This window comes from Equus przewalskii, chromosome 23 (assembly GCF_037783145.1).
Source record: "Equus przewalskii isolate Varuska chromosome 23, EquPr2, whole genome shotgun sequence".
Classification (NCBI taxonomy): Eukaryota; Metazoa; Chordata; class Mammalia; order Perissodactyla; family Equidae; genus Equus; species Equus przewalskii.
The window spans coordinates 6,655,208-6,670,255 of NC_091853.1; the positions used below are offsets into that span (position 1 = coordinate 6,655,208).

General features: G+C 39.2%; 1 protein-coding gene across 17 annotated transcripts in view; it reads left to right on the plus strand.

Annotated features, from left to right (window-relative positions):
* The window catches only part of PRRC2C (proline rich coiled-coil 2C), a 94,607-nt gene extending 83,112 nt beyond the window's left edge, over nucleotides 1-11,495 (plus strand). For 9 of the 17 annotated variants that reach the window (XM_008535783.2, XM_008535785.2, XM_008535788.2 and 6 more), the window contains exons 27-35: nucleotides 895-1,007; nucleotides 1,387-1,523; nucleotides 3,676-3,907; nucleotides 4,121-4,243; nucleotides 5,283-5,501; nucleotides 5,909-6,012; nucleotides 6,345-6,471; nucleotides 7,360-7,596; nucleotides 9,622-11,495. In XM_008535783.2, the coding sequence (XP_008534005.2) occupies nucleotides 895-1,007; nucleotides 1,387-1,523; nucleotides 3,676-3,907; nucleotides 4,121-4,243; nucleotides 5,283-5,501; nucleotides 5,909-6,012; nucleotides 6,345-6,471; nucleotides 7,360-7,596; nucleotides 9,622-9,876 (1,547 nt within the window). In that variant the 3' untranslated portion in view covers nucleotides 9,877-11,495. Of the gene's footprint in view, nucleotides 1-894; nucleotides 1,008-1,386; nucleotides 1,524-3,675; nucleotides 3,908-4,120; nucleotides 4,244-5,282; nucleotides 5,502-5,908; nucleotides 6,013-6,344; nucleotides 6,472-7,359; nucleotides 7,597-9,123; nucleotides 9,177-9,621 lie in introns of all 17 variants that reach the window. The other 8 variants (XM_008535787.2, XM_008535789.2, XM_008535794.2 and 5 more) reach the window with 6 other exon arrangements.
* Nucleotides 11,496-15,048: the final 3,553 nt, after the last annotated feature.

Consider the following 15,048-nt stretch of genomic DNA (forward strand, 5'->3'; position numbering starts at 1 on the left):
TCTTTCCATAAGGGAAATATTAGAAATATTGATGATACCCAGCATCTTTAATACCCAGTATCTATAAGGATCCTGGGTATTAGTAATAGGCTCTTAAAGTACATTGCTGTTGAGCATATAAATTGGCATAATTGTTTTAGAACAGTATCTCAGAATATTTTATGTGTACAAACTCACTGTAGTGACGATTTCATAGTTAGGAATCATCATACAGGTAAAGTTATTAATCAGAGGTGTATGTACGAGGGTGTTCATTCATTGTAGTAGTATTTTTTATTTATATATATATTTTTAGATGTACTTGACAATTTTATTGCTAAAAAATATCCTCTGGAGTGACAGCAGTATTGGTTATAGTATTATTTATAATTGTAACAAATTAAAAGCAGCATGGAAAGTTCTCCAAAACATAGTATTATATAAAAACAGCAAATCACAAAATAATATATATAATACATAGAAATCTGTTAGAAATGTATACCAAATTCTTTCAGTTTTTAAATGTCAATTCTTTTGAACTGTTTTGCAAAATTCTGGTACGTAGATTTAAAATTGGAGTGGATTTGCTGGTAAACGAGTAGGTTCATTTTCAGTTTTAGTAGATTATATAAGATTTTACTAGTTTATACGGAATTGGCAGTCTATGAGAGTATCTGTTTTTCATACCTTCACAAGCACTAGAGTTTCGTTGTTTTAGCTTGTATATACTTGTCTGCTAGAAATCTAGCTTCTTTTTGTATTTGCATATTTTTACATTTCTAGTTTTTCCTTGACTGTATTTTCAGAGGGCACACTTAATTTGAAATCTGCTACAAAACTTGGTTTTTCATTACCAGTTGGAAAATTCTGAAATGTAGACACTTATTAACGCTTGTTTTTCCTAATGGTCTGTAGCTCAAATCCCAGCTTTCTATATGGACACAAGTCATTTATTCAACACCCAACATGCACGATTGGCTCCACCATCCTTGGCTCAGCAGCAAGGCTTCCAGCCAGGTCTTTCTCAGGTAAGTGTCACAGACTTGTTCCATCCTGTATTTGTTTCTTGGCATTTGTATGATGTAATACTTATCTTGGGCTGTTAAGTAATAGACTCTTTGAAGTTATAATCGTATATTAACAATATCAGACAACCCATGATTACCTTGATATGTATTAGCAAAATTTTAAAACTTTCCCAGGTTTGCCAAAGCTTAATGATTAACAATGTAGAATAAGTAATGGGTTGAAAGGAAAATTTAGATGTTTACATTTGGTTTTGTTTTAAAAGGGAGCCGAACATGGCATTAATCTTTTATTGTTTTCGTATCTCAAAATTTTTCTTTTTCTCAAGTGTTGTGATTTGTGTATATGGTGTTCATATATTGTTTTTTCATTGCATTGCAGCCAACTTCAGTTCAGCAGATTCCAATCCCTATTTATGCACCACTACAAGGACAGCATCAAGCCCAGCTGAGTCTGGGTGCTGGACCTGCTGTTTCTCAGGCTCAGGAATTATTCAGTTCTTCCCTTCAACCATATAGGTACATGCTGTACAGTTATTTATGATCTTGGCAACAATGTAATTGCCGAGCCTTCTTGCCATATCCCTGCTGCTCCTTTTCCTTCCACCCAAATGCTAGGATGACCCTGTTACAAACTATATTAAATTATTAAGCATGTTGATTATATGTTGTGAACCTCAGCCTCTGGTAATTTCAATCAGACTTCATTGAACTAAGTCAAGCCTCAGCCTGTTGAAGAAGAGGATAACAACAATCCGATAATAATTTGAAATCACAGAAAATAGCTGCTAAACGTCCTAAAAGTTTAAGTGCCGTGTATGTCCCTGCTAACAACTATAAATCCAATCCTGCTCTGTTTAAGAGCTGGAGTGTGACAGATAACAATAGTATGTAAGAGGGTGGAGGCCAGGGCGAATGTAATAGAAGAGGAGTAGTAGAGTGTCAGACAGAGAATAGAAGTAGTGGTGATAGTGGTCACAAGTATGCCGTATAGTGTAGAAGAAACCAGTCTTTTGAAGGATTCACTGAAAATTATCTTTGCAGTTAAGGAAGTAATGAAAACTGATATTTATTGAACTTTCCTTATATATGATAGCCATTCAGCCATTTAAACAGAAATGTAATGTAAGCTATATATGTAATTGTGGCTAATGGCTGCTCTATTGGAAGGCACAGGTTTCGACATTGAAAGCAACTTGTATCCCTGCCACATCGTTCTGCTGCTCCTTGCTTCTCAGCCCAGTTAGCATAGTGTTGGTTAATAGGGAATCCCTGAGTTAATTTCTGGCAGCACGGGGTGATTTATAACAGTATACTTAGGTTTTCCCATTTTATATTTGAAACATAGATTATAAGTAGACATTGTGAAGGTTACTTGTGACCCTAGCCTAGTGCTCCTGCTTAATGGCTTTTGTTCCTACCACATATGTCAGTTTTTTAAAAGCGTGTTATTTATTGATAATATTATCTTTAATTCACCACTTTGATTTAGTTATTCTTTATCATGGCTTATTTTTTTTTTCTTTTGAGAAAGTTTAGCCCTGGGCTAACATCTGCCGCCAATCCTCCTCTTTTTTTCTTTTTTTTTCTTTTCTTTTTTTTTTCCGCTGAGGAAGACTGGCCCTGAGCTAACATCCATGCCCATCTTTCTCTACTTTATATGTGAGACGCCTGCCACAGCATGGCTTGCCAAGAAGTGCGTACGTCCACACCCGGGATCCAAACTGGCAAACCCCAGGCCACCAGAGCAGAACATGCAAACTTAACCACTACACCACCAGGCTGGCCCCTATCTCAGCATTTTTAAATGTATAGATCGGAAGCCTCCATCCCAGAGATAAGAGAGCAGTCTGTGATTAGGTTTCAGTGTTGTAATTATCTTTTTAAAAAGACCTTTCAAATATGCCGACACAGTATTAATAACTCTTGTGACCAAGCTGTATATTACATCCCCATGACTTATGTATTTTATAACTGGAAATTTGTACCTTTTGACAGTGATAGTGTGTTGCATATTTGAAAGTTGCTAAGAGAGTGGGTCTTAAAAGTTCTCATCACAAGAAAAAAATTTTTAACTACATGTGATGGTGGGTGTTAACTAGATTTATTGTGATGATCATTTTGCAGTCTGTACAAATACCGAATCATTATGTTGTGTAACTAATATAATGTTATATGTCCAGGATAAACAAACAACTTTGTGAGTAATCCTGATGTGAACTACTCTGCTTCATTCCATAGAGGTCTTGAAGCCTCTAATAAGATATATATATAAAGGGGAAGTGATGAAATACAGATAATAAAAGTCAGAGCTATTGGTGCTATAAATTTGAATAGAATGTCAATACTGAAGAGAAAAACAGCGGATTTGGTGCTGAGCTTCCTAGTGAACATGAGGAAAGAGAATTATTCTCATTGTTCAAGAGGAGAAAATCTTACCAGTTTCTCAGAAAGAGCAGGCTTTTTCCAGAACTTTTACATGTGGAGCTTTGTTCTACTCAGGGCTCTACATCTTGAAACAAGTGCCTTAGACACAGTCTGCGTTCTCTGCTGCTTTTCTTAATTGCGCTGATTAGAGTAGTTGGTCATTTGGGATGCTCATTCTTACGATTTCCAAATCCCAGTAGAATTAACTGCCAATACAAGCCTTTTCTCTTTAATACTTATATAGATCTCAGCCAGCCTTTATGCAAAGCAGTCTCTCCCAGCCATCTGTGGTCCTTTCTGGAACTGCCATCCACAACTTTCCAGCAGTGCAACACCAGGAGCTTGCCAAGGCACAGTCGGGTCTTGCCTTTCAACAAACGTCAAATACTCAGCCTATTCCTATATTGTATGAACATCAGCTGGGGCAGGCATCAGGCCTGGGAGGTTCCCAGCTAATTGATACACATCTTCTCCAGGTAAGGCTGGGGTAATAGCATATACTGTCATTGTATTCCTATGCAGCAGACAGGTTATAAAGAAAAAATGTTAAAAGACACAGTGAAAAAAACAAAGATCTTCCTTTTTATCTAATACTAAAATTCTTAGAGATTGCTTTGAAGCATAACCTTGATATCTGAATTGGAAATTATTTCAATCTTATTGCTATTTTCTTACAAAATTTTTTCTAGGCTAGAGCAAATCTTACCCAGGCTTCAAATCTTTATTCTGGACAAGTTCAACAGCCTGGTCAGACAAATTTTTATAACACTGCCCAGTCACCGAGTGCTCTCCAGCAGGTAAACTATGGCATGGTAAATTTCCTCAATTTTCTTTATTATTATTATTACTACTACTGCTTTTGTTGTTGTTTGGGAATTTAAATAGGAGCAAGATGGGGGGTGGAGCAGTGATTCTCAGACTTTTCTCTGAGGTGTCTAGGGATTCCCTGGGTTCTCTGGTAGTGGAATGTACTTCAGTCCCACAACATCCTTCTCCCCACCACTTCAATCGCTTCTACTTTTTACCTCTTTTTTTCCCATGGGTTTTTATGTAATCATTTATTTTAATGAAGGATTCCATGACTATAAAAGGTTGAAAGCCACTGTCTAGGATGTACAGTTACATGTGTGATAGGAGCTTTACCCATTTGTGCTAGAGGCAAAGGAAGGCTCTGAAGACCATCACACTGGTTAAGAGAACACATAGGACCGTGTGCAGAGTATGACAGAGCGCACAGGACAATTTCTTGTGTATGAATGTAATAATAATCTACAGTGAGAAATGTATTTTTTTTTAAACCATCTCCTCTAGCAATGTCATTAATCAGCTTACTCTTTGACGGTTGGTGGAGGGCTGGAGGAGTAAGGCCAGGCATCAGTGACTTTAGCAGAAATATTTTTGGTGGCTGTTTTAGGGGTTGACAATTCATAAATATATTACCTTATGGACGTTCAAATTAAATACTGTTTGTACAAAAACTGAAAGGTTATTTTTCTTCTTGGCATAGCTCATTTGACCGGACCTGAAAACAGTATAAAAATGTGTATTTCGGAAGTTCTGACTTTCTTAAATTGTATCCCCATGATTTTATTGTATTTTATGATTGGCATGTCCTGTAGATTAATTCAAAGATAGTCATAATTATTTCAGTTATATAGCTTCTCTACTACTAATCTGTTGTTGCACTTTTAGTCACTAAGCAAAAGATTCTTGTGAAATCTATTAATATATTGATATATTCTGTTTAGATTCTCACCCAAAAGTATTTGAAGAGTAGCGTGTGTAGTTACAGGGATAGACGGACAACAGGTATAAGCAAGTTGCTGCAGTTTCTGCCTGCTTGTTTTCTAGGTTACAGTACCTTTGCCAGCATCCCAGCTTTCCTTGCCTAATTTTGGATCTACGGGGCAGCCTTTGATTGCTCTGCCTCAGACTCTTCAGCCCCCATTACAGCATACCACCCCGCAGGCACAGGCCCCGGGCCTCAGTCGTCCTGCACAAGTGAGCCAGCCTTTCAGAGGATTAATCCCAGCTGGGACACAGCACAGCATGATTGCGACTACAGGGAAAGTAAGTGGAGAGAAATGTACACAGTTCCTTTGAGTTTAGATATATGCATTTATGTAGTCTATAAAAATAAAATGCATCAGTTTTTGCCACCCTTCAGGACATCTCAAACCCCCATGTGCTTATTTTTTATAACTTACTTTTAATGTGTTTGGCCTCCTATGGTTTTTACCTAATAACAAAGAATTCACAAATTTTGTGGAAGAGTTGGATTTACACAGTCTCTTAGACTTTTCAGGCACAATTTGGCCGTGGTAATTTGATGGTATTTGAAACCTAGTAATAGGATTTTTGTACTAAGGGTCTCTGCCCTTTGCTAAATTTTTAGTCTTTATATATAGAATACTGAACACAGCACTTTAGCTTATAGAATTGCAGAAATGTTAGGTTTATTTTATGCTCTTTCTCAGATGTCTGAAATGGAACTCAAAGCCTTTGGAAGTGGCATTGATATAAAACCCGGCACGCCTCCAATCAGCGGTAGAAGCACCACACCAACCTCTAGTCCCTTCCGGTAAAATGGGCGTTTAAATTTGCTTCTAGAATGTCCACGTAACTGAGCACCGTTTGTTTGTTAGATACTTAATAGGTTACCAGTCCTGTGGTAAGCATAAGACATTCTGATAGTTTTATCTAAAACGTTAAGCTATTAAATTAATCTAGCTAGTATCCTTTTCCACCTCTGCCCCTCCAATGTCTCTTCACTACCATAATGTTTGGTAACTCAGCTTGGCAGATTTTCATCAACTGCCGAGTATGATGAATCTACCCAGAGCAATGTCTAAAGATCTAATGGCATTATTTATGTGGCACTACTGTACTGACCAGTGATGGCTTCTTTCCAAGGGCTACTTCCACAAGTCCGAACAGCCAGTCCAGCAAAATGAACAGCATTGTCTATCAGAAGCAGTTCCAGTCAGCCCCTGCCACTGTGAGGATGACACAGCCGTTTCCTACACAGTTTGCTCCCCAGGTGGGCAGATATGAGTGAGAAATGAGTATTAGTTACTTGCAAATGATTGCTACTCTGGCTAATTCTCTAATTTTTTAATCTTGCCATATTATAACCAGTTTAGAAGCACAGTTTTTAATGAGAAACAGTTTCTTATTTGACAGTAAATTTATGACTCTTAGATTCTCTGTGATTTTTAGTTAGACACAGGTAGTAACTGTGTAGTTCTACAGCAGACAATAGAAACAGTCGGAAGATTCCCCACACAGCTCTGATCGTTAATCTCAGTCCTGTTCCGTTTATCTTTTTGAAGAAGTTGACTTTTCAGAGAAGGGTCCCAGTGCTTAAAGGTTTTAGGTTTAAAGTTGTTTTTTTGTCTTTTAGGATAACTGTGTATAGTTGAGGTAAAATTTCCAACAGATGTTCTAATATATGTGTGAAAATGTTGGCTTCTCTTCCCTTTGCTGCTCATATGGAAGGACTAACTAAAATTGATAAGAGCTCTCACAAACTAGAATTGGTTGCTGAGAAAACACGTGTTTGTCAAATTAGTATTATTTTTATTTATCTTCAGATTATGTTTGGTATAGGTGTGTGCCTTTTCTACAGTTCTACCTTTTTTTTTAAATATCCTAATTAATAACCTTTCTTTATCCCCTTCCGAATTTGTAGCTGAAATGCTACAACCAGTGGAAGTGTCCTGGCATGCTTTGCCTGATTTTCCTGTCAGATTCTCTAAGCATGGCCTATTTAGTTTTGGTCCCTATAATAGAATGGCACTAGTCTGTACGCTTCCTTTCACTGGCACAATGGGCACAGATTTACTCTGAGATAAGCCAACCCGATCTAGTTGGCAATTTTTTTTTTTTTTAACAGTTCAATGTTGTATGTTTTGTTTTTTTCACTCAGATTCTCTCTCAGCCTAACCTGGTCCCTCCATTGGTAAGAGCCCCACATACTAACACCTTCCCAGCGCCTGTTCAGAGGCCGCCAATGGCACTGGCCAGTCAGATGCCTCCTCCGCTGACCACAGGCCTCATGAGCCATGCTCGTTTGCCACATGTAGCCAGGGGTCCTTGTGGATCACTATCTGGAGTCAGAGGTAATCAGGCCCAGGCTGCGCTGAAGGCTGAACAAGACATGAAGGTTAGTACAGCGTTAACAGCCAACAGAGCAAGAATCTGTCTCTGAACCATGTCCTAAGATGCCTCTGGACCCCTAACCATATATCCAGGCATTCACTGTCTTAGCAGATTTAACCAAGCTAACTACTTATATTCATTCCTTTTGTTTTTTTAATTTCTTTTTCCCCCCTTACTTTTTTCCTCTTTTTTATTTGTTTGGGATGGTTTTTTTTTTGATTTTGTTTTGTTTTTTGGGGTTTTTTTTCCAACTGTAGTCAGCAAACAAGTTAACATTTTAAACTCTGTGGCCAAATGAATTGCTTCTGAAGTAAATATTTGAGGGAGATCTGAGTTTAGCTGCTATATTTTTTGAAAGAGCAAAAAAGTAATATGGATTATTATAGGCTTCCCCGTTTTCTTTTTTTTTCTCTTCGTTTTTCTTTTTTTCTTCCCCCCTCCCCAAGCTTAAGATGTAGATCATGGTTATGTGAAAACTCTGGAATGGGTAAGACACGTTACTTGTCTTGCTTTTTCTTCCCTCGTGAGTCATCCAAGTATGGTTTTCTCCTCAAACTGTTTTCACACCCTTTTTTGCCTGCCACCAGAGGTGGCTGTACAGTGTGTGTTTGTAGATGAAGAACTCAGAAAAGCACTTTGGGATCCTTCGTGATAAAAGGCACTGATAAACGTGAGGTTTGCTGATGCAGAGGAGTGCCTTCAGGAGTCTGTGTGGGGACAGTTTTTATAGCGTAAACCTTACCTGTCTGCCTGTACAGCCAGCTGAATCAGTCTTTTTCTGTACTTAGACTTGACTTTAGAGGTCTCGGTAGTTTTGCTTATTTTGTCACTATATATCTGAGGTCAGACTAGAACAAAGAAAAGCTTAATGCTTTCAAACAGGGAAATGTCCATAGTAATGCTTTACTCTGAATTAGAAACATGTTTATGGTAACCCTGTTAGAGAATTCGGTTGACTGACTAAAGTTTCTTTCTGGGTTGATATCTGTTGTTTCTAATCCTGAGTAATCAAATTTAAAGACTACCCTGCAGTGAAACTCTTATTAAATATTACCTACTTTTATTAAGGCTGTGAGCCTAGGATTTCCGTCTGTTCCTAACATGAAAAATGCTAGTATGTATAGAAGTCCTGGGAAACTATTAGACCTTGGTTTCCACTTTTTCTCCTGGCTCCTTGGCACTTGATTTTGATGCATTCCCATGTTGGAAGTGACATTAGAGCTTAATAATGGGGTGGGGGAGGGCACAGATTTCTTGAAAATTGCTTCAGATCTTTGGATAAGATCTTTGGATAGTACAGGTTATCTCTAGAACGTGAAGGGGTTTTATTATATGCAAGAGGTATAGAAACTTAAGTTGTAATTGTATGTTACATGGTATAATTTACAGATTGACGTAAGTATATTCTTTGGGTCACATAGTCAATAAAACTAGGAAATTATTTTACCAGCTCAGAATGTGGTAGGAGCTATCAGAACTTAGTGATCAAGTGAAGTTGTAGTTACTAATTTCTGATGCTCTTCCCCTGCAGAAGAGAGCTGTGGGAAGAGGACTCAGCCACAAGACATTTGGTCCTAGGTGTTGGTAATGCCACAATATAAGTGCTTCCTTTTCCTTTTGTTATAGACCACATATTGATAACTAGAAGTTTTAAGTGTTACATATGTGTTTTCAAATTTGCAAGCAGGTTCCCTAAATACAATTTGATATCAATAAGCTTTGTTCCAGAAACGATACAAAACCAACAGCAATTTCTATTTTATTGTTTTATAAGAGGGCAAACTTTGAAAAGGTGGTGGGAGGCGGTCCTGTTCTTTTCAAATGTGTTTTAAAAATCACATGGAATGTTTTCAAAGATAGGAAGAAATCTATCCATTAAAAGCTGAAAGATCAATGAGGTACTTTTTGTTTGGGCCAAACCAGCGTGGGGAAAACTGCTTTGTGATTGGTGACAGAATGTGACCTGAGATGGATTGACAGGCGGTGGTAGCGCTGCAGCATCCTCAGTTGTCGTTTCTCATTTTTTAAGGCAAAGCAGAGAGCAGAGGTTCTTCAGTCCACGCAACGGTTCTTCTCTGAACAGCAACAGAGCAAACAGATAGGAGGCAAAGCTCAGAAAGTGGACAGTGATTCCAGTAAACCCGAAGCGCTGACTGACCCTCCTGGTGTCTGTCAGGAAAAAGGAGAAGAAAAACCACCTCCTGCACCTGCCCTAGCCGCCAAACCTGTCAGAACTGGACCCATCAAGCCTCAGGCGATCAAAACTGAAGAAACAAAATCTTAAAGGCTGTGGTTTATTGCCAGGGATTGGGGGAGGGGAGAGGGGAACGAGGGAGAATGAAGTCAGATAATGCCAGCAGCCAAAGGGGTAAAACGGTCTGTGACATTATCCTGTCCAGAGCTTGGAGGTGCACAAGGGACATAGGAGCAATTTACACTGACACACAGCTGCTACACCAGTAAAATGAGGCTTTGCCAGCTTGTACCTACTATATAACACGCATTCTGTTGATGGCATCTTCAGTCAGAATTTATATACAAATATATGCACACATTCCTTGAGTGCATATAATTTAGAACTACAATCCTTATGGTTAGGTGAAATACCAGAAGTATGAGGAAAATAACACTGCAAAGGAATAGCTTGGCCTGAACAATGTGGTGATCCCAGCTCATCCATCAGATGTGGTTTCTTTGCTCCCTTATGTTCTTTGGATATAGTTAGAGCATTGGTAGGCTTGGTGGTGAAGAACTGAAGAGAACTGGTGCTGGATAGAGGAGCCTTATTTTTTATTATGGCAGCTTGCTATTTTTGTAACATGGTGATTGAGTTGAACACAATCAAAGTACCGTAACTGATCTTCCCTTCTTCCTGGATGAGTGAGCAGATGATGGAGTATTGATATCAGCATCCTTGAACACAGCCAAGTGGGCAAGTGCTTCTGTTTGAAACGATGCCGTTTGGGTTGTGGCCCGAAGCTTTGAAGTGCTACTCCTTTCTTCATGGGGCTCTTACCATTCAAACAGCAGATTTGGTAAAGTTAGGTTGAGTCTTGCTTGCCTCCACTTGGTCATCTTTGTATGAATCCAATGGTTTTGGGGTTTTTTTAAAACGGTTTTTAGCTGATATTCATGAAAAGCAGTGAGTACTTAGAACTGTGCCTCTAATGAACGGAAATCCTATCTTAAGAAGGTGCATTTCTTTACCAGAGCTGTGTCATACCATCCTTTGGGCCCTCTGCTGGAAAAGTAGAATCAAGTCTCAAATAATGCCTTTTTAATTGTATCCTCTAGTATTATAGATGTAGGGCAGTACTGTATCATACCTCTGTGAATGTAAAATATCTTGTACCTGCTTCATGATACGTAGTAGTGACCGTGCTTTATCAGAGCTGTTTTTAATGATGTTATTCTAGAATGTTTTCTTTCCAGATGATGATTGAGAAGCTAATTTAAAAAATGGTGCCAGGTACCACAACAGTAACAGAACTTTGCTGTTTTCTGGGGTTTTGTTTTTTACCTTTTTTTTCTTTTTCTTTTTAATGGAGTGTGCTGGATGTCCTATAATTTTGTTCAGATGACTGCAGAACCTGGAAAAGCTGTTGCTGCTATTGATGCATAACATACTGCTATTGATCTTTTTATATAAATAAATATATATATATACATATATATATAATTTGAATTTTTGAAAACTTTAGCTGTGCTGTCAACTTTGGAAAAAGTATCCCAGTTGTACCGTGTTGGGTTGGCATTGTACAGAAATTAACAGCCATATTGGTCTAGAAACGTTAAACATAATTTTTTCCATTTGTACAGGGGTAACGCACTGTATTAAATATGTAAGGTCTTATCTACATGGGTTTGATTACAGAACTAATAAAGTATTCTCTAAATAATGAATCTTGGAGCTTCTCATCCATTGCTAAAATCTGAAGAGGGTTTGTCGTGTCAAAAATAGTGAACAGGAGTACAGTATGCTCTAGAAAAAGATTATCATCCAAAGACTTGACTTCTGACTTTCAGGAACTATAGAGGGCCGGCACAGTGGTTAAGTGCGCATGTTCCGCTTCAGTGGCCTGGGGTTCATCAGTTCGGATCCCAGGTGTGGACATGGCACCACTTGGCAAGCCATGCTGTGGTAGGCGTCCCATGTATAAAGTAGAGGAAGATGTGCATGGATGTTAGCTCAGGGCCAATCTTCCTCAGCAAAAAGAGGAGGATTGGCAGCAATTAGCTCAGGGCTAATCTTCCTCAAAAAAAAATTATAAAAAAAAAACTATAGAGCTTAGTCAAAGTAAATGTTGTCATTGGAGGATTACAGTCATGGCCCCTGTTCTTGGGGTGGCCATATGCATGTTGAAAACCGTCTATCCAGGAGGAAGAGAGAATTCTTTCTTGTTGATGCAGAGTGCTGAATGTAGAAAATAGGTTCACCATTCTTCTGGGCAGAAATTGAAGGACCCAAAATAGATCTCAGTACTTGGTATTTTTCTTATTGTTGCTAGTGTTCATCGTCACTGTCATCACACAAGCAGACTGTAAGGGATTTGTTACCGTTTACTCAGTTTGGGAAGTGAGGTACTGAGGGATAGTAATTCCCCAAATGCCATGTGAAGAACACATGCTTCCAGACCCCGCCTGAGGAAGACGAGTGACTCCGCAACTGATGACCTGGATGCCTTCTTTACTTGGGCACACAGTGGTTCCTAGACACAAAAACACTCAAGTGCTAATGAGCCCTACCCTGATGTCCACACTTTTCAGGCTAAGGGTTTTCTCAAAATATGCTCTAAATTGGTATGATAGGTAAGGTTGGGAACACAAAATGTACCAAAGAGCTGTAGTCACCACTTGACATAGTTGCCTTCTTACTAAGTCACTCCTATTGCCACTCTTTTTCATTTTCTAGTCCTTAAGTTCAGTACCTCTAAATTGTAGGACTTAGAAAGTGACCAGCTATGTAGCTTGCGTTCTCTTTGGTAAGCCACCAGGTATATGCTGCTCAGTTGCATTGATTTGAAACACCCCTAATACCTTAGGCCCTTTGCTAGCTGGGGTCTACAATGAAAAACCACGGCAACAAGAGCGTATCCAATGAAAGTAAGATATTTGTGTAAGTGCTTCTCCACAGTTTGGTTGTAGAAATCTTATGACTTGATAACCCAAAAGGTGTTCCAGTGAGTAGCTGAAGATTCGGTCACGTCAACCTCTGAGCATTCTCTGCCCCTTGAAGCGTTCTGGTGAGGGGAGGAGGACATGTGTTTTCCTTAGTTAACAACAAATTGTGCTTTCTGATAGAAGATTGAATGCAGAGGGGGGTTGGAGAATGAGAAGGGGATATAGATTGAAAAGGCATTTTATTTTCACAATACAAATTACAGAAAGGAAAGCTCCAACGTGCTCTTGGCTGGAGGCAAGACGTAGAAGGTAGAATCAGGATGTGTCGTAGATTTTTAAAAGTTGAGAGGAGACTGTCAGAATTTAAATGTATTAGAGAGGTCTTTTCTAACAGGTTACCAGCAATTTTTCATGCTGCCATTGAGGCGTATGTCATCGCTTAGCATTTTTAGTATTTTCATGTTCCCTTTTCAATCTCTTTTCTACCTGTAGTCTGCAGTTAACCACACTTGACCTATTTGTGAAAGGCATCTTAATTTGGTTGTATTTCAGGTGCTTTAAGAAATTTCAGTCATAAAAATTCCTCTTGTGAAATGAAATAGAAAAGCACAGGATGATGAGGTCTTAATGTTACACTGGCCATCTTAGTATTTGCATGTTGCTTCCTTTACATTGGCCAAAGAGAAATGTTTCGTGGCCCTTTTCCTTGTGCTGGTCTCCATTCACACCCTCAGGTGTAGGACTGAGTCTGCTGGCAGCGCTCCAAGCAGTGGCTCTCTATGGTTTTCCTGAAATACCCAGAAGACAATGCAGTAGATTTCAGGCCAGGACTGCCGTTAATTTTCAGCCTCTCTTGGGGTACAATGGGTAGAAGCTCATTTCTGTGGTAGGGCGAACATGACACGGTGCCACTTGAATTCTTAAGTAGAAGCTCTCAGACCGTTCTGGACTGCTGGCAGGTCAAAGTGGGAAATCAAAAATTATAGATACCTTAATTGCTTGATGTTAGGTGTACATTTTTCACCCAGTCTTTTGCTGAAGCCAATGCCATTTATTTGAGATGTCTGCTAAACTGGAGTCTTACATGTGGTGAGTACAGAATTCCTTTGAATTTTTACCGGTACTTTCCCTCAGTTTTCCCCACACCTAATTTGACAAGAATTGTTTAGGTGAAAATTAGTAGAAATCAAATAATACAGACTTAAAAGCCTAGTCGCTATGGACATGAGTCAGTGTGTATCATCTCAGAGCAAGTGGTTAAAGTTTGGTTAAGAGTCACTAATTTACTCCATATTCCAATGCAAGAATTGTTTTTAAAAACACACATTTCCCTTGCCAGAGAACTAATGTACCATAGAAGAAAGGGATTTTACCCGAACTAGGGAGTTTAAGCAAGAGATGGGGCTCTGATATACCGAGGCAAGGGGTCACAGGTCAACTGTGTCAGCGGCTGGGCACGTGGAGGACCGTTTCTTCCCTCAACGGAGCCTGGGGGGGGCTCTGGAGACAGGCGGTGCCTTGATGTCTTTCAGGTTCCCTTCACTGAGACCTGACCTCCATTTCCTGGGTGCCTGCAGCCATCTTCCAGTCGAGGCTCTTTCCCTTTCCCTTTCCGTGTATCTACACCGCTTACCTTTCTAAATGTGATGATTAAAATCTTCTAAAGGTATTTAGGTAGTACTGCTTTATCGTTGTTTCTCACCATTTCTTGACAAACTAGCTAATAAGTACAATTGTATATAAATCTGTCTTACTGATTTCTGAGCAAAAGAAGCAGAAGTCAACAGTTTCCTCATCTGAGATGAAAAGGGAACTCCAAAATACGTTAATGTTCAATGGAGAATCGGCGAGGAAATTTCATTAAGCAGGCTGTGGTTCCAGATGACTAAGTCTCAGGTTCAAGGACAGAAAGAGGATGGACAGACGTATTCTGGCCCTCTGGAGTTAGATTTGCTAAGAGGGGAAGTGTTTCGGTTAATTTCGCACTGTCTTGTGTGGAACAATACCCGGTTTACTGACGTCGGCCTGTGGTTTCCAACTGGAAATACACACACTGGTGAACTGAAGCAGTTTTTCTTTAAAATTTTGTTTGACTAAGGGATTCAGTGGCTACAAAATATAAATAGATGAATAAGTTAATCGTCTCAGAGAGGAGCCGCCTCTCAAACTGGTTAGTATAAGTTGAAGAGAAGATTGCACCAAGAGTGAAGCCACACCCCCCAGAGAAGCTGATAGTGATGCCTGTGGAGCCAGTGAGTGGGGACTGGATTTCTATAACCTGGGAATAGAAGTGGATCTTACTACGTTTCCTCTTAAATGGCTCAGTTACCAGAAT